Source organism: Chrysochloris asiatica, unplaced genomic scaffold (assembly GCF_000296735.1).
Source record: "Chrysochloris asiatica unplaced genomic scaffold, ChrAsi1.0 scaffold00117, whole genome shotgun sequence".
In the NCBI taxonomy this organism is placed as follows: Eukaryota; Metazoa; Chordata; class Mammalia; order Afrosoricida; family Chrysochloridae; genus Chrysochloris; species Chrysochloris asiatica.
In genome coordinates, this window is record NW_006408635.1 from 2,851,668 (window position 1) to 2,879,241 (window position 27,574).

A 27,574-nucleotide genomic window follows, 5' to 3' on the forward strand; every position below is an offset into this window, starting at 1 on the left:
CCTCTGGGGTTTGGAAGCAGCATTCAGTTGCCTGATGGTTTTCTTACAGAAAACAGCAAATAATTGCTACTTGATCACTGGATGATGATTCTAAAATAACACACAAACACAAAAGCCCTTCATTCAGTAGAATGTTCAGAATAAGGCCCTGAACTGGTGGCCTCTGACTCTGTTTTCCTCTCACGTTTATTTTAATGAATAAGGACAAGGCAGTAGAGTAGGCTTGTGAGGTGGAGCACTTTTGAGTGTCTTTGAGCATTCTCAGCAGAATTACCTTCATCTCAGTTATGCCTGTGGAATATTCGTGAATTTGAGCCAAGTTAAGATCACTTCTGAATAGATTTCATTTCTGCTGTTTATCAACACATGACCCACATGAAAACTATAGTTGAGTGAATGACTAGATTTCTAATGTAGACTCCAGGGGAAGCCCTTTATGTTTTCAACTCAGCTCAGTGTGTTTTGCCCAGAAAGGGGGTTTGTTGTTATTGTTAAGTGCCGTCGAGTCTGTTCTGACTCATAGTGATCCTATCTAGAGTTTGTAAGCTTTTAAAAATCTTCGTGGGGGCAGAAAGCCTCCTCTTTCTCCCTTGGAGCAGCTGGCAGGCTCGAACCGCCATAGTCCTTGTATTTTGCAGTCCAAGTCCAGTGCTTATCGCATGGAGCCACCGTGCTCCCAAAAGTGGGCAGTAGTTCTCAGCAACATAAAAAAAATTTAAATAATTTGATTTAAAGTTGCCATTGTCTGACTTTGTGTAGGGAAGTATTTTATCTTTGTTATCTCCAGTGTCTGGAATTAAAATATAAACAAACAAAAGCAAATTCATAGTGACCCTGTGTAGGGTTTCCGGGAGCCCTGGTGTAGCTCTGTATGATAAGCACTGTACTGCTAACTACAAGGTGCACATCCACCCGCCGCTCTTGGAAACCCTATACAGGGTCGCTGTGACTTAGCACTGACTCAGCGGCACCTGACGACAACAACAACCTGGGGTTTCCGAGGTGTCAGTCTTTACGGGAGCACACAGCCTCATCTTCCCCCCATGGAGTGGCTGGTGGGTTTCAGTTAGCAGTTCCATGCTTATCCGGCAGCATCACCAGAGCTCCTTTGAAATGAAATAGATGTTCAATGAAATGGATATGATTAGATGAAAGGACTTCACATACCAGCTAAAGAACCTGAATTTTGAAACAAAGCTACAGTTACCAGTGTGGCACTATAGGCTAAGCACTGGACTGCTAACCACAGGGTCAGTGGTTCAAACACACCAGCCACTCCTTGGGAAACTTACACAGAATCGCTATGAGTCGGAACCGACTCCACAGCGCTTAACAACAAGAAAGCTTGATTGATGGGACTCCTCGTTGCATGGTTTCTACCCGAAAATCAGATGCTAGAGTCTAGACCTGGGCAGCTGGCTAGAAACCTGCATTTGCTGTACTGACTTGGGGAAGAGGAAGAAACTTTGGGGTTTCCGAATAACAGAATCAAATCTCTGCTTTCCTCCTAATCTCCTGGAACCGGTGATTTTTCTAATTTGGTGTAAGATAATCCAGGAGGGAAACAGACTACAAGTACATGGATTCTTCTTCAGGAGATATTAATTCACAGTTACAAAGAAATGTAATTCTAAACATTTTTCCCTCATGGTGATGGTATCCCTTGGAGTCTGTTCCGACTCATTGTAACCCTGTATAGCGTTTCTGGGGCTATAAATCTTTATGGGAGCAGAAAGCTTCATCTTTCTCTTGAGGAGCAGCTGGTAGATTTGAACTGCTGACTTTGAAGTTAGCAGCCCAACTCATAACCTAGTCTGCTATCAGGGCTCCTTGTACTTATTGATAAGTTGGAATGACATGCTGTTATTTCACTCTGTGTTGTTTTGTACTGCTGGGTTCTTTGTGCCATGTAATTTTCTGTGCTGAGTTAATTTTGGTTTGGGATTTTCTTTCATTTTCTTCATTGCTATTGCTTTAATGCTTACTAAATCTTTCTGATTTTCCTCTTTCTTATTTTGATAGGGAGATGTATTCATTTTCTTTGAGGCTACCCTGTAATTTCTTAATTTCTTCTCCAGTTTAAAACAGTCTGTTTAAAACACACTGGCTAAATTTCTCAATGCTAAGCATAAGAGTCCTGGTATGGCGCTGCGGGATAAGCACTAGACTGCTAACCACAAGGTTGGTAGTTCAAGCCTACCAGTTGCTCCTTGGAAACCCTTCATAAGGTCACTATGAGTTGGAACTGACTTAACAGCACTTAACAACAACAAAAACTTAGGGTAGTGTTTGTTGATACCATTGTGTCGGCCCGTCACACACAAGGGACCCAAATACTGCCTTCCTTCGATTGGATGCAGACCTGTAGGCTTTTCACTGGCTGAGTTTTCAGCGGTCTATTGCCTGGCTTTTCTTCCAGGTCATCTTAGTCACGAAGCTTCTCTGAAACCTGTTCATCATGTACTGGGACATTCAGTGCTGTTTTCTTTTTTCCTCTTTAAGAATTGATCCCCGTGGAAAAGTTGGGTTGGACAAAATGATTTCTAAAATTCTTTCTAGTTTGGACACATGATGTCAGGTGTGTTTTGTTTAGAAGAATCTTGCTTTGCAGCGGCATGACTAGGCATGAGCAACATTGCACTTCTGCTGTGTTGAGGACAGGGTGGGAGGCGGGCTTTGGGCCTGGGGTCTTGTCTCTGATCTGTGTTCATGTGCCTCTCACCACAGGAGCCCAGGTCCAAGGAGGGCAGCGAGTACTTTGACAGCCGCTCGGATGGACTGAATGTGGACATACAGACCCCCTCTCTCACGTCAGCCTTACTGTGGTCAGGGGGCTCGGTGCAGACCCTGCCTCAGAGGATCGAGCCCCCGAACGCCATCGGCAGCGATCCCCTGCAGCAGAACATTTATGAGAACTTCATGCGAGAGCTGGAAATGAGCAGGACCAGCACGGAGAACCTAGAGACATCCACAGAAACGGCCGAGTCCAGCAGCGAGTCCCTCAGCTCCTTGGAGCAGCTCGATCTCCTGTTTGAGAAGGAGCAGGGTGTGGTCCGCAAAGCCGGGTGGCTCTTCTTCAAACCCCTTGTCACTCTGCAGAAGGAGAGGAAGCTCGAGCTGGTGGCACGGAGGAAGTGGAGACAGTACTGGGTAACCCTCAAAGGTATGGGCTTCATTGGTGAGGCCGCTAGGGAACGGTTCCTCAGGCTAAATTCCTGTCTAGAAAGAGCTCACACGTCTGCATTGGTTTTATTAAAGTCTCGTGGCATAACCAAACTGGACTCAGAGTGACCCTGTAGGACAGAGTGACAGTCCCCATGGGGTTTCCAAGGCTGTCCTCTTTACAGAAGCCGACTGCTGCATTTTCCTCCCATGGGTTCAAACTGCAGACCTTTGGGTTAGCTGCTTAGCACTTAGCCACTGTGCCACCAGGGCTCCTCTGTTTATGGTATGCCTGACTGCAAAGGCTTTCCTAAATATTGATACTATTTTTATTGAATATTGTTGTTGTTAAGTGCCGTCGAGTCAGTTCCAACCCATAGTGACCCTGTATGGGGTTTCCTGGGAGCAGCTGGTGAGCGTGAACCGCTGACCTTGCAGTTCAAACAGCTTAGCAGTCTGGCGCATTCGCCCACAGCGCCGCACCACGACTCCGATTTTATTGACTAGTTATAATTTATTTTAGTCAGTGATGATTGAAATGGACACTTGTTGCTTATTATGGTATGGGATTGTGAAGGAGCCCTGGTGGTCCAGCAGCTGAGGCCTGTGAGGCTAACTGAAAGGCTGGGATTCGAAACCAATGCCCCACACTGTGGGAGAAAGACTTTGTTTGCTCCTTCAAAGACTGTTGTTGTTAGGTGCCATCGAGTCAGTTCCGACTCACAGCGATCCTGTAGAGGGTTTCCGAGCAGCACCTGGTGGGTTTAAACTGCCGACCTTGCGGTCCATTGCTTATTCTAAAGGAAATGGAAGCGAGTCCCACAGCAGGACTGCACCTGCACAGATTGCCACAGCCTTGGAAACCCTATGAGGGCCTCTTTGCTCTTTCCCTATGAGACTTCCTATGAGTCAGAATGAACTCCAAGGCAGCTGGTTTGGGTTTGGGTTTGGTATCATTGTTTGATACTTTTCCTGTAACTGGAAAAAAACAAAACGAAAAAAGCCCCAAAAATCAGTAACCGAAATATAAATATGGCATTTAGATCCTGAAGCTTACTTTATACAAATCAGCTCCAAAGAAGTGTCCTCCTTAGCTTGTGTCAGTAAGACAAACGTGGATTATTTGATGTGTGTGGTGGCGCAGTGGTTAAAGTGCTTGCTGAACCCCACTAGTCATTCCTTGGGAGAAAGATGTCAAGATTTATAGTCTCGGAATCCTATGGAACGGTTCTTCCCTGTCCTACAGACGCTGTGAGTCAGAGGTGACTTGATGACAGTGGTTATAATCGCAGCCTTTGTTGTTGTTGTTGTTATGTGCCGTGGAGTCAGTTCCGGTTCATAGCGACCCTGTACAGGATTTCCGAGGCTGTAAATCTTTACGGAGCAGAAAGTGTCATCTTTCTCCCATGGAACGGCTGGTAGTTTCGAACTGCTGACCCTGGGGTTAGCAGCCCGATTCGTAACCACTACGCTACCAGAGCTCCTTTAGGAGCTAAGAAAGTCTAAATGTTGTCTTAGCTAACGTATGTGTTTTTTAAATGTAAAGGAAATGGAAGCGAGTCCCCAAATATCTTTTAGAATTTCTTTTATGAAGTTGCCGCTTACCTACGTGAAGGGGGCTTCGCTCTGTGTACACACAGGGCGGGAGGTGTAGAAGCTTCCTGTGTGGCAATGGCAGGGCGCTCAGTCAGCCCAGCATTGAGAGATAACAGCTCTAATCAGGAAGTTCAACCTCATAGCCCCTGACTAACAGTGCTGCACACACCTCCCAGAGGAACTGATGGAGCTATTCAGAAGTCAGACCTCATTATCGGCTGACACCCTGCCTTATCGCTGGAGAAAAGCAGAAACGTGACTCACGTCTGCAGACAGTACGTGTGAAACGCCCGGAGACCTGAGTGGCACTGCTCTGGTTCTCCTTTTCCCTCGGTGAAAACGGAGGCACCTGGCAGGCCATCCATCATGCATGGTCATCATCCACTCCTATGGCAAAGGGGCCTTCATTTTCAAGTTACACCTTCTTCCTCTAGCAAACCGGAGGATTTACGAAACTCTGGGAACCGGTGTCTGGAATATGTTTCAGTCAGTCATCTTTTGCAACTCCAGATTGGGACCCTGGGGAAAATTGTGAGAAGGAAGGCAAAGGAATTCCCCAGTGTTGGAGTGCTGGGGAGGCTGGCTCTAAGAGATGTGGAGAGTTGAGATGAGGGTGGAATGTGGCAAGGTAAAAAGTCAGAAGTGCTAAGTCATTTATGCTTTTCAGTTAAAAAGTGCTCTGAGAGTCTCCTGATGGGGTGGGATGATTTGGAAAGGGATCGAGGTCATGGTCGTACAACATGATGAACTTAGTAGAACTAAACTGTGCTTGCAAAAATTGTTGAATTGGCAAATATTTTGTTATATTTTATACCAAAGGTCAGCTGACAGCCTAAGTAGAGGACAGGGAGATGTGGCTGTGAAAAAGATTTAGGGGATTGATTTGCCGGTTGTTCATAAGGAGTTCCAATGTGTTGTGGCCTCAAATTGAAGTAGATGTGACTTAAGAGTGAATGTGGGGCCATATCATTAGAGACATAATGTTTCCATCAGAGGAGGTGATAGTCTCTCCTCTTTTTACTGTTGCCAGAGTTGGTTGTTTCTCTCCTCATAGGCATGAGAATGCAGAAGCTTTATAAGGAAACAAGAAAATGATTCTTAAAGTAATTCTATGTGAAGTACCCCTAACTAGAGAATTTTTCAGAGATCACAGTCTGAAGCTGCCTCCTGGTGGTGTGCCGTGGAGTCTGTTCCAACTCACAGTGACCCTGTATAGAGTTTCCAAGGCTATAAATCTTTATGGGAGCAGAAAGCCTCATCTTTCTCCTGCAGAACCGCTGGTAGTTTTGAACTAGCTGACCTTGAGGTTTGCGGCCTGACTCGTAACCACTGTGCTACCAGAGCTCTTTGAAGCTGCCCCTCTTCATATGTTATTTAGAATGAATGGGCTTTACTCCGTAATATATCAAGGATTCCACCCCTCCCCCCCCTTTTTTAATCTCTCTCATTATTATGGAGTCCTGGTGTGGCGCTGTGGGTTAATTTGCCAGACTGCAAAGCTGTTTGAACTGCAAAGTTGGCGGTTCAAGCTCACCAGCTGCTCCTTGGAAACCCTATACAGGGTCGCTCTGGGTCAGAATCGACTCAACGGCACTTCACAACAACAACAACAACAACTCGTTAAAATAGAGATTTGGGGAAGTAGCACTTTGACCTGTTTAAGACTTTGAAAACCCAGTTGTACTTTCACAGGGAGGTAGAGGTGACGGCGTGAGAAACAGCACCCGAGGGGACCCCAAAGGGATTTAGAGTGATACAATTTGGCAGATTATATATAAGGACCTATAAATACGTTACCCTGGCATCAGAACTGGGCTGAGAGTGAGCAGCAGTCTTGTAGAAGGATCACTGCACCTATTCTGGTTCTCCAGAGATTGGACTTGAACCAATAGATAGAAGGCAAGCCGATTTTGAGCTAATATTAAAACAAAACAAAAAAACACCACCCACAACTCCACAACAATTAGTGCTGTTTGAAAATGGCCAACCACTACCTTCCCTGATTTCCCTGCTGCTGAAGACAAGTGTGCTGAGCTAATGACCACTAGACGGAGCCCTCCTGAGGAGATGCAGGCATCTGTGTCTTAAAGACTGGGAGAAGTTACAGTAGTCAGTCGACCCTAGAATATATATAGCTGTATGAGTCAGGATTCTTCAAAGAAACAAAACCACATGGATATAAATACATGTTGCTATTTCCAAAGGAGCTCTGGTAGCGTAGTGGTTACGAATTGGGTTATGAACCTTAAGGTCAGCAGTTCGAAACTACCAGCTGTTCCACGGGAGAAAGATGAGGCATTCTGCCCCCGTAAAGATTTACAGCCTTGGAAACCCTGTACAGGGTCGCTATGAGTCGGAAACGACTTCACGGCACATAACAACAACAACAACAACAACATTTGTTTCCAATAAGTTGATTTCGGCTCCTGGTGATCCTATATGTGCAAAGTAGAAATGTGCTCCATAGGATTTTCCGGGCTGTGACCTTTTGAAAGTAGATCTCATGACCTTTCATCCGAGACACCTCTGAATAGGTTCCAACCATCAACCTTCTGGCCGGTAGTTGAGCACACACCCACCCCCCCACCCCCACACACAGACACACACATGAAAGAGAGATGCTTATTTTAAGAAATTGGCGTACAGGTTTAGAAACTTGAGTAGGATGTTTGTGTTACATACAGCCCGAGGCCAAATCCTTCTTTCTGTAAAGTTTAGCTTTTATGCTTAAGGTTTTCAACTGATTATATGAGGCCCACCCACATTATGATGTGATCTGTTTTACTTAAGGCTGATCACATGGAAATACTTTTATAATGGCATCAAGACTACTGTTGCCTAACAGACTGGCCCCATAGTTTAGCTAAGCTGCCACATATAATTATAACCATCACCCGAGTCAATTTTGGCTGTTGAGTTCAGGGTCAGAGATGGTACTTGGTACCATGAACAAGACCTGCAAGGCTGCCTGCATAAGTCTGCTCGCTTTCTGTGCTTGCTTGTGAAAACCCTTTAAGCTGCATGGGCGAAGGATGCTTTGTAAGAGCAAATGTTATCAAACACACGTCCCTTCCTTTCCTTTGCCGCCAAGGCAAGGCAGGCGATAAAGAGGTTTTTTCCCCCCAGCATCACCTTTTCCATGTGGCTTCAGCAGCTCTTTCCTCTGGGAATTCAGAATGTTGCATTCCACTTTCTTGGCTTAGAATCCAAGGTGTGATGTTTGGATTTCTTGATTTAGTTTATTCTTAGGTAAAATCATATATCTGTGCATATGTGCGCACATAGACATTTAAGTAGACTTAAAAAAATTCTCCTTGAAGTATTTATGAAAATAAAAATGGGAACAGTTCTCTAGAGAGTGCAGTTGCTAACAACCCACCTGATCGTCTACCCAGGTGAGATGTAGAGGTATTATAAGGCACACCCATGTTTGTTAGGGTTCAGAGGCTGTTATACGTGTTCAACAAGGCTGAGTCTGCTTTCCATCTGGTTTTCCCCCATGAGGTTCACAGGGGACTTCACGGCCTCCACATACCTGCCAGGCTGACTCCTATACTGTTTCTTGGCTATCAGCGGAAGCAGATCACTAGGTCTTTATTCTCTGGCATTGCTCTGTGTATTGAACTGTCAACCTTCAGATGGATGTTGTTAGGTGCCATCAAGTGAGTTCAGACTCATAGTGACCCTATGTACAACAGAACCTGGCCCTGTCCTGCACCAACCTCACAACTACTGTTACATTGGAGGTCACTGTTCCTGCCACTGTGTTAGTCCGTCTCATTGGGGGACTTGCACTTTTTCACTGACCCGTCACTTTATCAAACCTGGTGTCCTTCTCCAGGTACTGGTCCTTCCTGACAGTATGTCCAAAGTACGAGAGCTCAAGTACTGGTGTGGCGCTGCAAGATATGCACTGGACTGCAAGGTTTGTTGGAATTGCAAGGTCGATAGTTCAAACTCACCAACTGCTCTTAGGAAACTGTATATAGGGTCACTGTGAGTTGAAACTGGCTGGGTATCAAAGGCATTTAACAACAACAACAGAGCAGTCTGGCTCTACTTCCCCCAAAACATACCTGTTTTTCTGGCAGTCCGTGCAAAGTGCATGTAATGGCTCAACATTAACACCATAATTCAAATGCATCGATTCTCCTCCAGTCTTCCTTATTCATTGTCCAGCTTTCACATGCAATAAGGCATTTGAAAGACCCATGGCTTGGGTCAGACTTGTTGTTGGTAAGTGCCATTCAGTCAGTTCAGACTCGTAATGACCCTTTATAGGTTTCTCAAGGAACGGCTGGTGGGTTTGAACCATGGGTCCTTCAGTTAGCAGTCCACTGATTAACCTGCAGCACCACACCAGGCCCAGACTTGTTAAGTGCCGTTGAGTCAGTTCTGACTCATAGTAAGTCTGTATAGGGTTTCTGAGGAGCAGCTGGTGGATTTGAACTGCCAAACTTGCTGTTCAAACTGACACTGCAGTTGAGTGCTTATCCTACAGCACCACACCAGAACTCAGCAATATTTAGGACAGAGTAGAGCAGCTCCCTAGGGTTTCGGAGGCTGTGAGTTGTTCTCCCGCAGTGCTGCTGGTTGGTTTGAACTGTCAACCTTGTGGTTAGTGATCCTGTTGTTAAGTGCCATGGCGTCCATTCAGACTCATAGTGACCCTGTATACAGTTTCTGAAGCTTTTAAATCTTTTGGGGAGCAGAAATCCTCATCTTTCTGCCACAGAGCAGCTGGTAGGCTCAAACCTCCTATGTTGTTGTTAAGTGCTGTTGAGTCGGTTGTGACCCATAGCGACCCTGAACAGGGTTTCTGAGGCTGTAAATCTTTACGGGATCAGAAAGCCTCATCTTTCTTCCGCGGAACAGCTGGTAGTTTCGAACTGCTGACTTTGCGGTTCACAGCCCGATTTGTAACCACTACACTACCAGCGCTCCTTCAAACCTCCTTATAGGGCAAAGTAAAACTACCTCATAGGGTTTCTGATGATAAAAACTCTATGGAAACAGACTGCTACATCTTTTTCTTGTGAGTGGATGGTGTGTTCGAACTGCCAGCCTTTTGTGCTGTAACCACGGCACCATATTGCTATTGTTATAGGTGTTACTGAGTTAGTTCCAACTCATAGTCACCTCGTTTTTAAGGAGCAGCTGGTGGGTTTGAACTACTGGCCTTCTTGTTAGCAGTCCAGTGCTTATCCTACAGTGCCACACTAGGACTTCTGCACCACAAGAAAGCTCCTTCAGACCCCTAAAGCCTCCTACCTGAAAAGCTGTATTTGTTTATTAGGGGAAAGTTATCATTTGAAAGCTTATATGGTGAAATCTGTAAGAGCTGGAACCACGAGCACTGCTGTTACCCTGGTTTCCTTTGGCAGGGTACAGTTTTGGTTTGGTGTTTGGTCTTTCTGTTGTTCTCTCTTAATGGAAATATAAGAGTTTTCTTTCTCTGACAGGTTCCATTTGAGGGTCTTCATCTTTTTCACTCTCCCTCTCTTTTACCAAGTATAATGTTCTTCTTATAAAATGGCCCAAATATGTGAGACGGGCTCTCACTATCCTCCCTTCTGAGGAGGATTCTGGCTATATTCTCCTCCCAAGATAGATTTGTTCCATCTTCTGACAGTCTGCCAGCACAGTCATTATTTTTTGCCAATAACGTAATTCAAAGGCTTCAGTCTGGTGCTCCTTAGTCCTAAAGTGATCTCTTTGCTGGTTTTTTTGTTTTGTTTTTTAAAAAAACACTTTTGCAGTAGATTTGCCCAATCCAATATGTCATTTGATTTCTTTTTTAACACTTTATTGTGAACTCAGTGAAGGTATACAAAGATGATCAGTTTTACAGTCAACCAATTAGACACTTTGTTTCATCTCAGTGATTGTTCCATCCCCTCCATGTAACAAGTTATCCCACGTCCTCTAGTCAACCAATCAGACACTTTGTTTCATCTCAATGATTGTTCCGTGCCCTCTGTGTAACAGCAGTTATCCATCCTCCAGTCAACCAATCAGACACTTTGTTTCATCTCAATGATTGTTCCATCCCCTCGATGTAACAACAGTTATCTCACGTCCTCCCTGTGCTTCCTTCCATTTCCATCCCACCCTCCTTCCCTTCCCTTCTCAACTTTGTCCTTAGGTAAATGTTGCCCTTTTGTCTTGAATGATGAACCATTCCATGATGATTATACTTTACGAGTGTTGTTGCTCCCCCCATATACTTATCTACTGCTTGGCTGAAAATTGGGCCACAAGGATGAGCTCTGTTCTAAACCTAAAGGTCAAGGGCCACAGTCTCTGTTCCTTCAGTCTCCATTGACCAGTCAGCCTGGTCTTTATATACATACATATATACATACATACATACATATATACATACATACATGTATGTATGTATGTATATAAAGACCAGGCTTACTGGTCAATATATAATTTTGAGTTCTGTTCCCTAGTTTCTCCCACTGTATCTGGAACCTTCTAATGTGAACTCCTTCAGAGAAGTTGATATTGGTAGCTGGGCACCATCTAGTTTTGGTCTAAGAGTTGTGGTGATTGATGTTCACCTGCTCCATCGGTCCATTGGACTAGTTGGTTCCAAGCACCTTTGATTTTCATCACTCTTCTTCTTTCGGGACCTGAAGAGACTAACAGTTTCACCTCAGATGGCCACTCATAAGCTTTTAAGATCCCAGTTACTACTTACCAAAGTAGGATGTAGAACATTGTTTTTGTGGACTGTGTGAGTCCAATAATATGACTTTTGATTTCTTGACTGCTTCTTCTGTGAGTTTTTAGCGTGTATCCAAGTAAAATGAAATTCTTGACAACTTCAATCTGTTTATCATGATGTTGCTAATTGGTTCACTAGTAAGGACTTTGTTTTTATGTTGAGGTGTAATCCATATTGAAGGCTGTACTCTTTGATCTTTATCAGTAAGTCCTTCAACTCTTCCTTGCTTTCAGCAAGCAATAGTGTGTCATTTGTTAATAACTCTTCCTGATGACAAGCCAAGTTTATCTTCATATAGCCAATTTCTTTTTCATATAGCTTCTTGGAGTTTTTGCTCAGCCTAGAGATTGAATAAGTGTGGTGAAAAGATAGAACCCTGACATACACCTATCCTGATTTTAAACCATTCAGTATCCTCTTGTTCTGTTAGAATAACTGCCTCTTGGTCTATGTATAGGTTCCTCATGAGCACAATTAAGTGTTCCGGAATTTCTATTGTTTGCAATGTTATCCATAGTTTGCTATGATCACACAGTCTAAAGCCTTTGCATAGTCAATAAAGCACAGGGAAACATCTTTCTGGCACTCTCTGTCATCAGCCAAAATCCATCTGACATCAGCTATGATGTCCCTCTTTCTACACCCTCTTCTGAATTTGGCTTGAATTTCTCATGGTTCTCTTTCAATGTACTGCTACAACTTTCTAAAATTACTGTATAATGTTGTTAAGTGCCATCAAGTCAGTTCTAACCCATAGCGACCCTGTGTAAGGTTTCTGAGAAGCAGCTGGTGAGCTTGAAGCACTGACCTTGCAGTTCAAACGGCTTTGCAGTCTGGTGCATTAACTTATAGTGCCACACCAGGACTCCAATACTGTATGATAATAGCATTTATATAGAAATATTTCCATATTCAGACATATTTTGCCTCCTGGCTTCTCCCTTATTCTAAATGAGTAAGATTATGCCATCCTTCCTATCACTATGAGGTAAAATATTAAAGATTAAGTTACTTTACACGGTATTTGGAGATTAAACAGGTTACTTTCTTATAAATGGCCAAGTTCCCTGGATTGATTGAGTTTCTCTCACACATTCTAAGTGCAGAAGCGTCTTTCTGTCTCTCACATGTCGAACTCTTAAAGCAATGAAGCCGTGTGCTTCCCATAACTAGGGCTCTGGGGCCAGAACGCCGAATTCACTGCCCGGCTGCACCACGGTCACCTCTGGGGCCTGGGTGACTTACTGATTCTCTCACATTTCTCATCTGTAAGATGGGGCGCATAAACACTTACTTTTTTAAGGTCGCTGGGGGATTAAAAAGCCAGTGCACAGAGAGTGCTTAGAGGAGTTCTTGATACAGCCTGTCAGCTTCTTTAGAGATACAGAACTTGTGAGGGGGTGAGGGGGAAGGAGCTTGACTGACTGATTGATTGACTGATTAATATTAAGGAATTGTGTAATTGTGGGGGCCTGGTAGATCCAGTATCAGTTGTTCAGGTGACAGTCTGGAGGTTCCTAGAGTCTTATGTCCCCAAAATTCACAAGCTAGGCAATGGGAAGAGAAGTGAAGTTCTAGCCTTATTGGGAAGTTGAATATGCCATAAGTAAAACTCCCTTTTTGTTGTTTCTTAAGGCTTTCAACTGATTGGGTAAGGCCCACCTGCCTTGTGGAGGGTTCACCAGCTTTAATCACACACACTGCTTCCTAACAGCATCTACAGAGTGGAGTGGAGTTGAGCACATACAACTTAAGTGTCATTGTTGTTAAATGCTGTTGAGTCTGTTCCGACTCATAGCGACTCTATGTAGGGTTTCCGAGGCTGTAAATCTTGGCAGGAAAAGAAAGATGGGTGGGCTCAAACCGCCGACCTTGTGGTTCACAGTCTAGTGCTTATCCCTCAGAGTCATCATGCTCCCTATAATGCAGGGCTGGCATCAGAGAATGGTTGCTGCATTGTTCTCATGGATGTTGCTTTTACAAAGACACCTCATTTTTATGTCATTAATGCTAATGTGAAGGAGCTTCCTGGTAGCACAGTGGTAAGGAATCAGGCTGTTAACCTCAAGGTCAGCAGTTCAAAACTACCAGCTGTTCCACGGGAGAAACATGAGGATTTCTGCTCCCGTAAAGATTTGCATCCTTGGAAACCCTATACAGGGTCGCTATGAGCCGGAACCTACTCTATGGTACTTAACAACGCTAATGTGATGAGGTGTCTTTCGGCTGCTGTTTTCCCTTATTTACCTTGCTTCTGTTCATTTCTTGCTCAATTCTGGTTCCCTCGCTGTGTCACTAGCCTTCCCACTGCTGGGCTAGCTCCTAGGACACAGACGGTCCCTTGCCTCTCTCTCCCACAGGATGCACGCTGCTGTTCTATGAGACCTACGGGAAGAACTGCATGGATCAGAGCAGCGCCCCTCGGTGTGCTCTGCTTGCAGAAGACAGCATTGTGCAGTCTGTCCCAGAGCACCCCAAGAAGGAGAACGTGTTCTGCCTCAGCAACGCCTTCGGAGACGTCTACCTTTTTCAGGTACTGCCTGCACTTTGTAAGCATAGGTTTCAGGAGTGAAGGGTGTAAGCAAACTTTAGGGTGAGAAGGAATGAAATGGAAATAGCAGGTCTTCAACTTCAACAGCTTTAGAGCTTAGCTGCAGGCCGTGGTGGAGGAGGAGGAGGAGGTGGTGGTTCAAAGGTAGAATTCTCCCTTGTAGTGGAGGAGACCAGGGTTTTGTTCCTACCCAGCGCCTTTACTGCACAGTTAGCACATGTCTGCCAGTGCAGGCTTGTGTGTTGATAGAATGCTGTTCAGGTTTCTGTGGAATATTATGACTAAGATAGACTAGGAAGGAAGACCTGAAGAGCTACTACCAAAACGCAGCCAGTGTGAACGCTGTGGATGAGATCTGTAATTTATCATGGTGCTGGGCAAGCAGCGTTGTCCTCCTTTGCACGTTGGTTTGCCATGAACCGAAGACCAACTTGACTGTAGCTTTCAACACCAGCAACAACAAAAGCTTAGAGAGGCTTAGTGAGGTTTGATGGCCCCTGTCTATCAGGCATCTGAGAAGCTTCACCTCCTGGCAACCACTCCATCTTTCTTGAGTTAATAATTCATAATAATAATAAGAAATAAATTTCTTCAGCACTCAACTCAGGTTTGATGCCTGATAGACAGGGACCATCACAAATGGATTCATTCCATTACCTGGGTGCTCATGGAGTACCCACGAGAGGTCCTTTGGGATAAAAAGAGAAAAAAATTACGACCCCTGTTGTGGAGTTATCCCTGTTCCAGTGAGTTCCATGTTGAATTTCTGAAGTCATGGCTCTTCTAACTGGGAACAAGACAAGGAGAGATTTAGGCTGTTCCCAAGAATCCCATCAGAAGAGACTCTTCAGGAAAACTTTCATCAACAAAGACGTGAAGGTCTATTTCCCTGTGGCCTTATGGGGCTTAGATTTAGGCTACCTGCTGCTAAGACTCCTACCAACTTTATGTTGTTGTTATGTGTCGTGGAGTCGGTTCCAACCCATAGCAACCCTGAACAGGGTTTCTGAGGCTGTAAATCTTTACGGGAGCAGAAAGTCTCACCTTTGTCCTGCGGAGCAGCTGGTAGTTTCGAACTGCTGACCTTGTGGTTTGCAGCCCGATTTCGTGACCACTGCGCTACCAGAGCTCCTTACCAACTTTCTAGCAAATGAAAAATTGCCGACTAGGTGGTATGAAGATCTCGATATTAGCATTAGGCTCAGGTTTGAGTCCTGACTTTACTGTTGTTAATAGGTCTTCTTGGTGCACGTACTAATGGTCTCTGAGCATGGGATCCTTCAACTAGTAGGACAATAACAGCTTATAGAGTTGCTCTAAGGACAATTGATAAAATGTACCTGTGTTGAGTGCTGAAGAAATTCTATTTCTTATTGTTATTATGAATTATTAACTCAGTAAAGATGGAGTGGTTGCCAGGAGGTGAAGCTTCTCAGATGTCTTCCAGTTCAAACATTGCCTCTGGCTGGGAGCTCATGGAAAGCCTCCTAGTCCTAGGTCCAGGTCTCTGCTGAAGTTGACCCTTGGAGGCCTTCAGAGCCCTTCAGAACAGCATAGTCTTCTCAAGTCTGACTTGGGGAATCTAGAATCCTTTAAAGCGTGTCCCGGGACAAGTACAAGGTAAACTCACGCCTCTAGCTTTACTGTGTCCACAAACTGAATTGCTGTGTAAGGACTGAGGGCCTGGAATTTTATTTTTCTTCTTGGAAATTTCTTAACAGAGAGATTGCTTACAACTTTTCATAGTGATTTCAGGCCAAGTAATGAATTGCATTCAGCTGAACTGTGTTGTTGTGATTGTAGCTGTTAAGTGCCATTGAGTCAGTTCTGACTCATAGTGACCCTGTATAGAGTTTCTGACGAGTGGGTGGTGAGTTTGAACCACCGACTTTGCAGTTAGAAGTCCAGTGCTTATCCTATGGTGCCGTACCAGGACACAGCTGAACTGTGGGAAAGGTAAATACATTAGATAAATCTACATCGGCTTCTTAGGTGTAAATGGGATGTGACTATCTCATCTTGTGATTCAGGCAAAGCTCCCTGTGGTTAAGGTCCTCACAATGGTCTTGGGGAAGTGTTGGATGATGGCTCCCAAGGCTGGAATGGTGTGGCTATTTCTTTTCTTTCTTTCTTTTTTTTAAAGTTTTTATTGTGAACTGAGTGAAAGTTTACATTGGGGGGTGGGGCACGGCGGACATCACTTCATTTCAAGGCAATGATTATAATTCCCTGCATCATCATCAACAGCATTGCTGCTTCTGTTCCCTCTTTTTTTTTTGGTGTGCACCAAAACACTCAGGAATGTACAATCATTCAAACAACCAAAGGGCACACTCTGCCCCCTGGCCACTAGCACACATCCCCTCTCCCTCCAGGAGTCTAGAATCCTCAGCTGCTCTGTCTCTCCATGTCATCTCTGGCATTGCAGCTCCTCTGGGTAGGGTCCCACACTCCGCTCCCACTCTTCTCCCTTGATTGTCCCAGGGTTCTCCACTCTGGGACTGTAAGATGGACCACTCACCCCTTTTTGCTACAAAACTTGTACCTTTACAGTTGTGACGATCGCAATTAGTCATGTTAACAGTTATTTACTATTGAATCATAGGAGTCTTTTACACTTCTCCTTTTGGTGTGACTATTTCTGGACGAAAGAATTTAAGCTGCTCTTCTGCCTGAGAGCAACATACATCTTCGTTCACATTTTTAAAATGGTTTTTAAAGTAAAAAGGTTTTTTTATGTGAAAATAATATATAACCATTGGGTCAGGTATGTGAGCGGACTTCAAAAAGTGGGTGAAAAAACAGAATAAAAAGATAATGGCATTTTTCCTACAAACTTTTTGAAGCCCACTCATATAAAGTACTAAAGAACAGAGAAAGAGAAATCATTATCCACAATTACAATGTTCAGGGACAACTATTTTAACATGATCCTGCACTTCCCTCAATATTTTTTCTGTTGAGTTTTTCCAGAGCTGAGGCTGTGCAGTAGATATAATTTTATGTCTAGGTTTCTAAATAGAATGTTTTGGATCAAATATTTTCTCATTCACTAAAATTATGACAAAACACCCTTTTAGAGAGCAGCGCATTAGAGCCCTTAGTGACTGTCCCTCCTCACTTCCCCCTGTTGGCTGTTAGTGGTTTTCTCGTTTTTTGTGGGGCTTACATGTTCAATCTTGAGTCCCCTGGAGTTAAGGAAGCCAGAGGGCTTGAGTTGAGCAGTTGTGTGTGGTGTTGAAATTGGACACTATTTTTATGAAGTGAGGGGCCACTCGGTGGTGCAGACAGTTAAGTTAATGCACTCTTTGCTAACTGAAGGTTGGAGATTCAAGACCACTCAGAGACACCTTGGAAGAAAGACCTGGTGATCTGTATCTGAAAATGAGCCATTGAAAACCCTGGGGTCACCATGAGTTGGAATAGACTCTGACAGCTGGTATCGATATGTGAAGGTTCAGTCCTTCCAGAGCCAGGCTGCCGCTGGGGAGGTCAATTTCAACAAGAGCAAACAGAGTCGTTTTGTTTTTCTCTCCCTGTGTTTAGGCCACTAGCCAGACAGATCTAGAAAACTGGGTCACTGCCATACATTCTGCTTGTGCATCCCTTTTTGCCAAGAAGCGCGGGAAAGAGGACACGGTCCGTCTCCTAAAGAACCAGACCAAAAGCCTGCTTCAGAAGATAGACATGGACAGCAAGATGAGGAAGATGGCTGAGCTACAGCTGTCGGTGGTGAGCGACCCGAAGAACAGGAAAGCCATAGAGAACCAGGTACGGCCAGGTACAGCCAGGTGCATGGCCACCTGCACGTGGATTGAAGCCAGGCTCCCGCTGCACTGAGGCCTTGCATACCTGTGGGGGTGTAGTTTCTGTGGCTACTCATTTCAAGTACAGGCAGTCTGCGCTTTGCAAGGTATTTGAGTTAAGACAGACCACACTTATGACCATCCTTTTTTATTTATTTATTTTTTTTTTGGGGGGGGGTGCATCTTGCTATATAGATACATACATGCAGTGTTTCAGTGTGTTATACATTGATGTTGTTTTTCTTATTTCTCGTGCCAACCCCAAAGACAAAGATTTGATTTATAAAGGTGGTGGTGGTGGTGGTTATGTGCTGTGGAGTCGGTTCCGACTCATAACGACCCTGTACAGGGTTTCTGAGGCTGTAAATCTTTATGGGAGCAGAAAGCCTCATCTTTCTCCCACGAACAGCTGGTAGTTTCAAACTGCTGACCTTGCAGTTCGAAGCCCAATTTGTAACCATTACGCTACCAGTATAAAGATACTGATACTGATAGTAAAAGGCAGTAATGATAAAAATTTAAATATAAATAAATATATAAAAGGAGGCATCGGCTTACATCAGAAATGATTTAATGATGGAGCTCTGTCATTAAGTCGGGGACTATCTCTGCTAGAGGAGCCCTGGTGTGGTGTGGTTGGTTAATGCGCTGGACTGCAAAGTCTGCTTGAACCACTAGGCTGGCGGTTCAGGCTCACCAGCTGCTCCTCAGAAATCCTGTACAAGGTCACTATGGGTCAGAACTGACTCAACGACACTTAACAACAACAAAACCTCTACTATACATAGTTTAGTAGTTTTGCTTCGGTTGTTAACTAAATCATCTGACCAATTGCGGTTTGTTTTTTAAAAGTTTTTATTGTGAATTATGTGACAGTTTGCATGGGAGAACATCGTATTTCGTTTCACTGCAATGATTACAATCCCCTCCATGCATCATCACACAACCAAAGGGTACACCCCACAAGTCTGCCCCTGGGCCGCCAGCACACAGCCCTTCTCCCTCCCTGAGTCCAGAGTCCTCACCTGACCAATTACTTTTCTAAAATAGAAATCCACCTTTACTGTATCTGTTTCCAAGGAGCTCTGACAGTGTAGTGGTTACACGTCGGGCTGCTAACCTCTAAGTCAGCAGTTGAAAACTACCAGCCGTTATGTGGGAAAAAGCTGAGACTTGCTTCTCCCATAAAGATTTATAGCCTCAGTAACCCTATGCAGGGTCGCTATGAGTCGACTGTGGATTATACATTCGGCTACTAACCCTGAGGTTGGTGATTCAAATCCATCAGTTGCTCCGAGAGAGAAAGATGAAACTTTCTACTTCTATAAAGATTTACAGCTTTAGAAGAAACCCTACATAGGGTCGCTATGAGTTGAAGTCAAGCAGTGGGTTTGGCTTGCTTTGGTTTGGTTACTTGCTTTTCCACAGTTTGGATTTTTGTCCTATATCTCTTGGGATGTGTATTTAGCATAAACTGGATCTCTGCTTTAAAAAGAAGGATTTTTGTGGTACGTGGATTACAGATCGAAGAAAATTCAAAACCCGGTTCTCTAAATGTGTTGGTTCATCTCACTACCAGTTCCTTCCATTCAATCTGTGTACTCTCAGTGGTTGGAAAATATCTAGTAGAACTTTTGCAATTCATTAAACCAAAAAAAAATCAAGAAAAGTGAAACCCCTTAGAGACCGAACTTGACGGAACCGCCTTGTTTTTCTGGGTCTCACACGTTTTCGGTGTTTGACAGAGTGCAGTCTCGTCACTTTCCTGTCATTCTATGAATAGAAAAGATTTGTATTTTCCTTCTAATGCCTCACCCAGGTCCTGACTTTTGCAAGTTTCACTGTAATAATCTTTGGGGACAAACCTATTAATGAACTAATGATCAAATTCTGTGATTAAATGGTAAGAAAATGTTTTTTCCAGGAGAGTTGGGTGTGGCAGGAAATTGTCATCTTTTTAATGTCTCGTTATTCATTGATTATTTTTAGCATTAGACTTCATTTCCCACCTCCCTCTCCATGATATATATTTTTTCTTTTTTGTAGGAAACCATACCTTTTCTATATTCATTAAATGAAAAGGAAATTTGTATCACATTTGTGTCTGTGTCTAAAAAGGGTTGCTTTTCCCTCTTAATTTTGTTGTTGAGGATTTTTCCTTTTCCAATGAAAGATTATTAAGGCCTCTGTAGATTGAATTTTTTTAATGTTTCATACATGAATATTAAAAGAAACGAAAGCTTTGTCTTGGTAGAAGTTGGCTTTTTATTCTGATGTCTTGATCTCTATCTTAAAGAGTCCTGGTGGCATGGTGGATTAAGCATCAGGCTGTTAACCACAAGGTGAGCAGTTCGAATCCACTAGCTGGTCCATTTGAGAAAGATGCTCCCGTAAAGATTTACCATCTAGCAAACCCTGTGGGAACCATTTACTGTGTCCTGTAGAGTTGCTATGAGTTGGACTTGACTTTAGGGCAGTGGATTTGTGGTTTTTGTTTTGTTTTGTGAAGGGTGATTCTTAAAAAATAACACTATGTCCAGGAATAATTATCAGTACGACTATAAGAAATCAACCGGGAGAACTTAGAGCTGGCCTCCAGGATCCTCCGGGACCCTCATTACAAAGCAGGTCTCCTCAGACAGGGACAGAGGGGGCTGATGAAACGTTACAGATCCTTCAAAATAGAATTTATCTAGAGTTAAGGCATACGTACCTGAATGTTTGGTGTCAGAGGCAGGATCTGTGGGAGTTGTAAACAGCATGGCCAGACTCAACATGCGATTGCTGACGCTGGGATGGCAGAACTCTTACATGATTCATCTTTAAATGAAGACCAGTCTTGTGTAGTAACGTGATTTGACAGCCCTGGATGAAAGAGCGGGTCTAGAGTGTGCCTTGGTTTCCTTCACAACTAATGATGTCATTTTGATTCTTTTCCTTTGGACTGTGTATTGAGAGTTGAGTGAAGGTTTACAGAGCAGTTGATGCATTTTACATTCAGTAAATCCTACACTTTATTTCCTCTCACTGATTGCAATCCCCTCCATGGAACAACAGTCATCCCACTTCCTCTCTGTTCCTCATTGCCATTCTTCTTTCTTCCCCTACACTTGAGAGTTTGGTAAATGCTGCCCTTCTGGGTTGACCATTTGATGATGTGCATACCTCACTAGTGTTGCTGCCCACTGCCTGATATACCTATCTGTTGCTTGGCTAAAAATGGATCTAGACCTGAAGGGTCATCAAGGGGCATAGTCTTGGGTTCTTACCAGTCTGTTATCTGACCAGTAAGCAAGATCTCTTTGATGATTTTGAGTTTATTCCATTTTACATAGGACCTTCTAATGTGATCCCTTTCAGGGCGGTTGGTAATGGTAGACTGACACCATCTAGTTTTAGTCTCAGGGTTGTTGAGACTGATGTTCACATGGGCGGTCTATAGTGTGTTGGACAAGTTACTTCCAAACCCTATGGTGTTAGCTTTGAAGAAGTACATTAGAATGTCTATTGTGTAAAGAGTTACATACACTTGAATTTTATTCAGACTACAGATGGTGTTTAACTTAATAAACTTAAGACAATTTTTCTGATTCCTGAATCCACTTGCCTCCTGTTGTTTTGACTCAGTCACTCAGAACAAACCACTCCTTGTCTGTCACTGTGCCATATGCTGTGACGTCAGCACTCCCAGTACCAACGGGGTCACCCATGGTTGAGCGGTTTCAGTGGAACCTCCAAACTAAGACAGACAGGGAAGGAGAAGCTGGCTATCTGATTCTGAAAATAACTGGCCACTGAGAACTTTATGAATAGCAGGGAGTCTTGTCTGATGTCGTGCCAGACAATGAGCCCCTCCTCAGGTTGGGATGCGCTCAAAATACAAAGTGGCTGCAACTGTGGGCCCAAACGTAGTGACTTTTGTGAGGCTGTACTTACGGTCGCTGTGAGTCCGAACAAACTCACCTAACAACAACAACAGCAGCACTCAGAGTGAACAGACCGCAGCCACTGCCTTGTTTGTCCAGCGTGTCTGTGTGTAAACCAGCTCATCCAGTTTAGGAGGGAAACAAGACCAGAGCAAAGGGCTGATGGTTCTGCTTCCTAGAGGGGCTATCCTAAACCAGGGTGCTTCTCTGTTGAAGTTCCCCAAAGGCTGTGCTGTTTTCACTCGTCACTGTATTTGGGGGTCACAGGTTTTAGTCTTTTGGCTGTCCTGATGAAGGTCTGCTTGTTATGACAGAATAGGACTTGGTGGGAGGACCTGATGGGCTAAACTGTGAGACTCCATCAGAAATGCGTTTTTCCATGAAGTTTATAAAAGGGCTCACCTTTTCATCTTGACTCAGGAACACGTCTCATTTGTAGTTAAATCTCGTCTGTTGCTGCCTTCATACAGATCCAACAGTGGGAGCAGAACCTGGAGAAATTCCACATGGATCTGTTCCGGATGCGCTGCTATCTGGCCAGCCTCCAAGGCGGGGAGCTGCCAAACCCCAAGAGTCTCCTGGCTGCCGCCAGTCGCCCCTCCAAGCTGGCCCTGGGCAGGCTTGGCGTCTTGTCTGTTTCTTCCTTCCACGCGCTGGTAAGTCCCTTAGGAAGGCTGAGGGTGTTCATCTTTCTGAGGCTTCTTGCCAGCATCTAACTCAGTAGCTAATGAGAGCCACCCAAAAACCAGGCACCAGGGCTGGGGGCTGCCAGGAGGGGTGGGGAGTCTCTGTTGCTGATTTTAGGAATCCAGCCACTCTTGGTGTTGACTGCCGTCGAGTCAGTTCTGACTCCTGAAGGCATCCGTGTACAGGGTAGAACTACACTGTAGGGGGTCCAAGGTTGAGACTTCAGAAGCAGAGTGCCAGGCTTGTCTTCCGAGGTACCCCAGGTAGGTTTGAACTACCAGCCTTCCAGTTAGTAACCCATTGCTTAACTATTTGCGCCATCTAGGGATTCCTGCCCAACCACTTAAACAAAAAAACAAACTCACTGCCCCCAAGTCGGTTCTGGTTCATAGTGACTGTGTGTAGGGTTTTCAAGACTGTAAGTCTTTGTCAGAACAGAAAGCCGCATCTTTCTCCCACTGAGTGGCTGGTGGGTTTGAACTGCCAACCTTCTGGTTAGCAATTCTGTGTTTATTGTATGACACCACGTCAGCTTGCCTTATCCAACCACTTGTTGTTAAGTGCCATCAAGTCAATTCTGACTCATAGCCATCCTGTATAGGGCTTCCAAGGAGCACTTTATGGATTTGAACTGCCAACCTTGTGGCTGGCAGTCCAGTGCTGATCCTACAGCGCCATACTGTCTTCCTACCTTATCTGCCTAGTCTGGTGAGGAGGGAAGAATCCCTGAGGTGTGCAGAATGAAAACCATCAGTTCCCTGAAGTCTACCTGACTCATGGCCACCCCACGCCTGTCACAGTAGAAATTGTGCTCTTTTGAGTTTTCAGGGGCTGATTTTGCAGAAGTATGTTACTAGGCCTTTCTTTTGAGGCAATTTTGTGGACTCAAACCTCTAATATCTGGTTCAGTAGTCAACTGCATTCCCTGTTTGTGCCCCCAGGGGCCCCAGGAAGAATTACAGGACCAGGTGTGGGTGGTTATGTCTGGCCTGTGTGGCACTGTGGGTTAATGCACTGGACTGTAAAGTCAGTTTGAGCCACAAGGTCAGCGATTCAAGCTCTCCACCTGCTCCTCAGAAACCCTATCTATACAGGATCGCTATGGATCGGAACCGACTCGCTGGCACTTAACAACAACAGCGTGTCTGCACTGCCCGGGCCCTTTGGGGATTCTGACATCACGCCTGGGTTACTGGCTGTTACAGCATGGAGGGGAGTGCTCTCAACTTTGCGAGTTGGTTTGTGTCATCCAGATAAGCGTATCTCTCTGATGGATGCCTTGCTGGTCTGCTTGAGCTTATCAACAAGTAGAGCTTCCTCTGGGACAGGTGACCAGCTTTGTGGTTTGTTTCTATTGTTTTCCATTAGATTTGCTCTCGAGACCACTCTGCTCTCCGGAAAAGAACCCTGTCTGTGACACAGCGAGTGAGACATAAGAAGAGCATCTTTTCTTCACTGAAAGGGCTGGACACGCTGGCCAGAAAAGGCAAGGAAAAGAGACCTCCCGTCACCCAGGTGAGTTCCTCGGCATGGCAGGACAAAGGACTGAGAGTGTAAATTAGAAACTGCCTGCTGCAAATCAGAACAGTGTGTCCTCTGCTAACAAGAAGACAAATGCTGGCTCAGGGGAATCTAGGGGACTTTTTTCCTGAAATGAAAATGCAGTCTCCACATCTTGCTCACATTTACTGACTTCTAGATTCTGGAGTGTCCAGTAGAACTTGCCCATGAGATTTCCGTGGCTGAGTCCTGGTGTGGCGCTGTGGGTTAATGCACTGGCCTGCAAGGTCAGCTTGAATTACAAGGTCGGCGGTTCAGACCCACCACCCACTCCTCAGAAACCCTATACCGGGTGGCTATGATCAAAACAGGAGTCCTAGTATGGCGCTGTAGGTTCATGAACTTTGTGTTCTAATTTTTAGCTAGCTCTTTATTTGCTTGTGCCTACAGCTTTGTAAATTAGGTGAATAAAATGATGGTGCCGTCTTCTTTGGCTTGTTTAAAATCCTGAAACAATAAAGAAGGTTGGAATGGGGGTGACTGGTAGATTGAAAGACAACAAGAACACACACAATCTCTGTTTTACCATCGCTGATAATACAAACTCAGTGACAGCAGAAAAGGAGATCATGTTTTAAAATCGTGGTTTTATTTGTCATTTAACAGTAAAGAGTATTCATTTGTTGGCTATAAACGAGGGGCTATTTTTTCCAATATAGATTACAGTCTAAAGGATTGACTGAGGTTGCACTTGTGTTGTTTGAATCGAACTTTATGAAGCTTAAGTAGTGTCTTTAAAGTCAATTCTGATTTTATCCAGCGTTGTTATAAAGTGCCATCAAGTCAGTTCTGACTCATAGTGACCCTGTATAGGGTTTCCAAGGCTTATAAACCTTTTCTGGAGCACAAAACCTCATCTCTCTCCCCCGGAGTGGTTGGTGGGCTCCAACCAATTAACAGGACCTTATGGTTCATGGTCCAGTTAATCAGCATTGTTGTTGTTGTTAAGTATCGTCGAGTCGATTCCGACCCATAGCAACCCTGTATAGGGTTTCCAAGGAGCAGCTGTTGAGCTTGAACCGCCGACCTTGCAGTCTGACGCATTAGCCCACAGTGCCACCCCAGTTAATCAGCATGTCAGTTGTATATAATGAAATGCTTACTTGATAAATAATTTGATCATATGCTTATTTTTCTTGTTGCTGTTAAGTACTGCCAAGTCAGTTCACACCCATAGCAACCCTGTATAGGGTTTCCAAGGAGCGTCCGGTGGGTTTGAACCACCAACCTTGCAGATAGCAGTGCAGTGCTTATCCTGCAGCCCCATGCATTTAGCTCATTCGATTTGGGCTTAATGTGGTCTTTATCACTGTATATGTGGTAAATGTTCTGAACATCAGATTTCTTAATAAACAAAGGAATTGGTTGACACATTTGTTGTTTTAAAAAGATTTAAAGATTGATAACAGTGTTATTATTTAGATTACTGATTTAGTAGGATTTAGTAGGAGTTTCTAAATGTTGTTGTTGTAAGTGCTGTTGAGTCAGTTCTGACTCTAGCGACCCGATAGAGGGTTCTGATGAACAGCTGGTGAGTTTTGAACCACCAACCTTGGGGTTCAAACCGACCTTGTGACTCAGTGCTTATCCTAGAGCACCACACCAGGACTCCTCTAAATGTTTAAATGACATTTATTAAAATATTGTAACTCCTGGTGTGACTTTGTAGTGTAAACACTAGGTTGCAAGATCGTTGGTTCAAACCCACAAACTGCTCCTCAGAAACCCTATATGGGGGTCACTCTGTGTTGGAACCAACTCTACAGCACATAACAACAATAACAAGTTTAAATGTTTGTTGTTACACTACAAAATCAAGAAGGTGATAATGGGAATACGTCAAGAAGATGATTCCCAGCCCCTGTTTTCAAACATGACTAATTTTGATTATTTAGCTGTGTTGTATTCCAGTGTTTATCCTGTATAAAAAGATAGTAATCTTGATTTTTGGTGGTCTTGCCAACCCAACTTTGAGCTCTGTTCCACGTCTTCAGAAATAGGTGCTTCTTGGTTACAAGCAACATCAGGAAGATCCAGAGTGATTTAAATAATATTATTTGTAATATAGTACAAATTATTATAATACAGACAGATAAAATATGTAAATAAATAAAAAGGCAAAGGCAACTTTTTCTTTAAAATTAGAACTTTAAATGTATTAGAGTAGTAAATACACTGCCATGTGAAGGCTTTATAGAGTGTTAGAGAACACCAGTTTTTAAATACTGAAAAATGTTAGTTGTCAAATGAACATTCCAGGGTCATTTCATCTTTTTTTCCCCTTCCTGTTTATCAGATATTTGATTCAAGTGGTGGCCATGGATTTTCTGGAACTCAGCAACCTCAAAACTCCAATAACTCCAGTGAGGTAAATGTTTGCTCTCGATGGCAGCCATCTTGTTTTACATTGATGACGCAGATACTTAATTAAGTGGGAAATGCTAGTTCTCTCCATGAATTCATTGGAAATAAATTTAGATGTAAAACGGTCCAAGCTTTTGAGGAAGTGTCTCCTGCATCACTCCATCTTAAAGTTAGTGAGGTGACCAGACTAAAGTCGTGATAGACCGGTTGCCATTGAATCGATGTAGCTCATAACGACTCCATGGGCCTCAGAGAACAGCTGTATTCTGTGGGGTTTGTAACGTCTGCTGTTTTAGAAGTGGAATATCAGACCTTTCTTGCACCTCGGGGTGGACTCCCACCTCCAGTCTTTTGGTTAGTCACCAAGGACTCAAAAAGTGACAGTTGTACCTTTGATTTCTACACACTACTTTCCCGCATTAGAGAGCTTAGTAAACCCAAAATTGCATTTTCCTTTCAGAGGATGCTCACAAAGCGTTTATTTTTTTGTGTGTGTTAGCAGCTTTTGTATTTCCAAGTGTCCTCGGAGGGCTGGGAACAGAATGTTCCCTTTCCAGTTACCGTAATTACTTCTGGCCAAACAAGACATAAGAGCGATTTAGAATGAAGGTTGCTTGGCTCCATCATGTTTCTCTTTTATGTCTTTCTGGAGCACCCACCTTTCCCCTTCAGGTATATTCATGGTATTGATCTATTTCTCTGACCTCTCTTCCTTCAGTTAATTTTCTTTGGTTTCATTTCCAGGAAACGTTGATTAAGCTGTTTGCTGAGGTTAAAAAACTGATTTTGAGAGATGTGCACAAATGTCATATACCTCTGGTGAGAAATAGGCCAAATATTAGTTAACAATTCTCTGAATTATCCCAGTTAATGTATTAACTCACTTTGAAAGAAACCAAGGAATGGTGGGGTGTTAGACACCTCCTGAGAGAGGTGTGTGGGGAATTTTTGGTGACCCTAAAGTAGAAACCTCTGTAAGTTCTCTGGTAATGTATGGTTGAAGCTGTTTCTGTATTACCTTTAGTAAAACTTTACTCGCATGGGATATCAAAGATATTGTCCAATGATTTCCGCATTCCGTTGGGTCACCTCTCTTTGGAATGGACACAAATACAGATCTCTTCCAATCAGTGGGCCAGATAGTTGTCTTCCAAATTTCTTGGCATAGATGAGTGAGTGCCTCCTG

The 27,574-nt window shown here is 43.9% G+C and overlaps 1 protein-coding gene across 2 annotated transcripts in view; it reads left to right on the forward strand.

Moving 5' to 3' along the window:
* Positions 1 to 27,574, forward strand: part of TIAM2 (T-cell lymphoma invasion and metastasis 2) — a 524,960-nt gene that overhangs the window by 379,488 nt on the left and 117,898 nt on the right. Inside the window, exons 4-8 of one of the 2 annotated variants that reach the window (XM_006868446.1) lie at positions 2,728 to 3,163; positions 13,855 to 14,027; positions 17,592 to 17,816; positions 22,248 to 22,433; positions 23,833 to 23,979. In XM_006868446.1, coding sequence (XP_006868508.1) covers positions 2,728 to 3,163; positions 13,855 to 14,027; positions 17,592 to 17,816; positions 22,248 to 22,433; positions 23,833 to 23,979 — 1,167 coding nt within the window. Of the gene's footprint in view, positions 1 to 2,727; positions 3,164 to 13,854; positions 14,028 to 17,591; positions 17,817 to 22,247; positions 22,434 to 23,832; positions 23,980 to 26,320; positions 26,393 to 27,574 lie in introns of those variants that run through there. The other variant, XM_006868447.1, reaches the window with a different exon arrangement.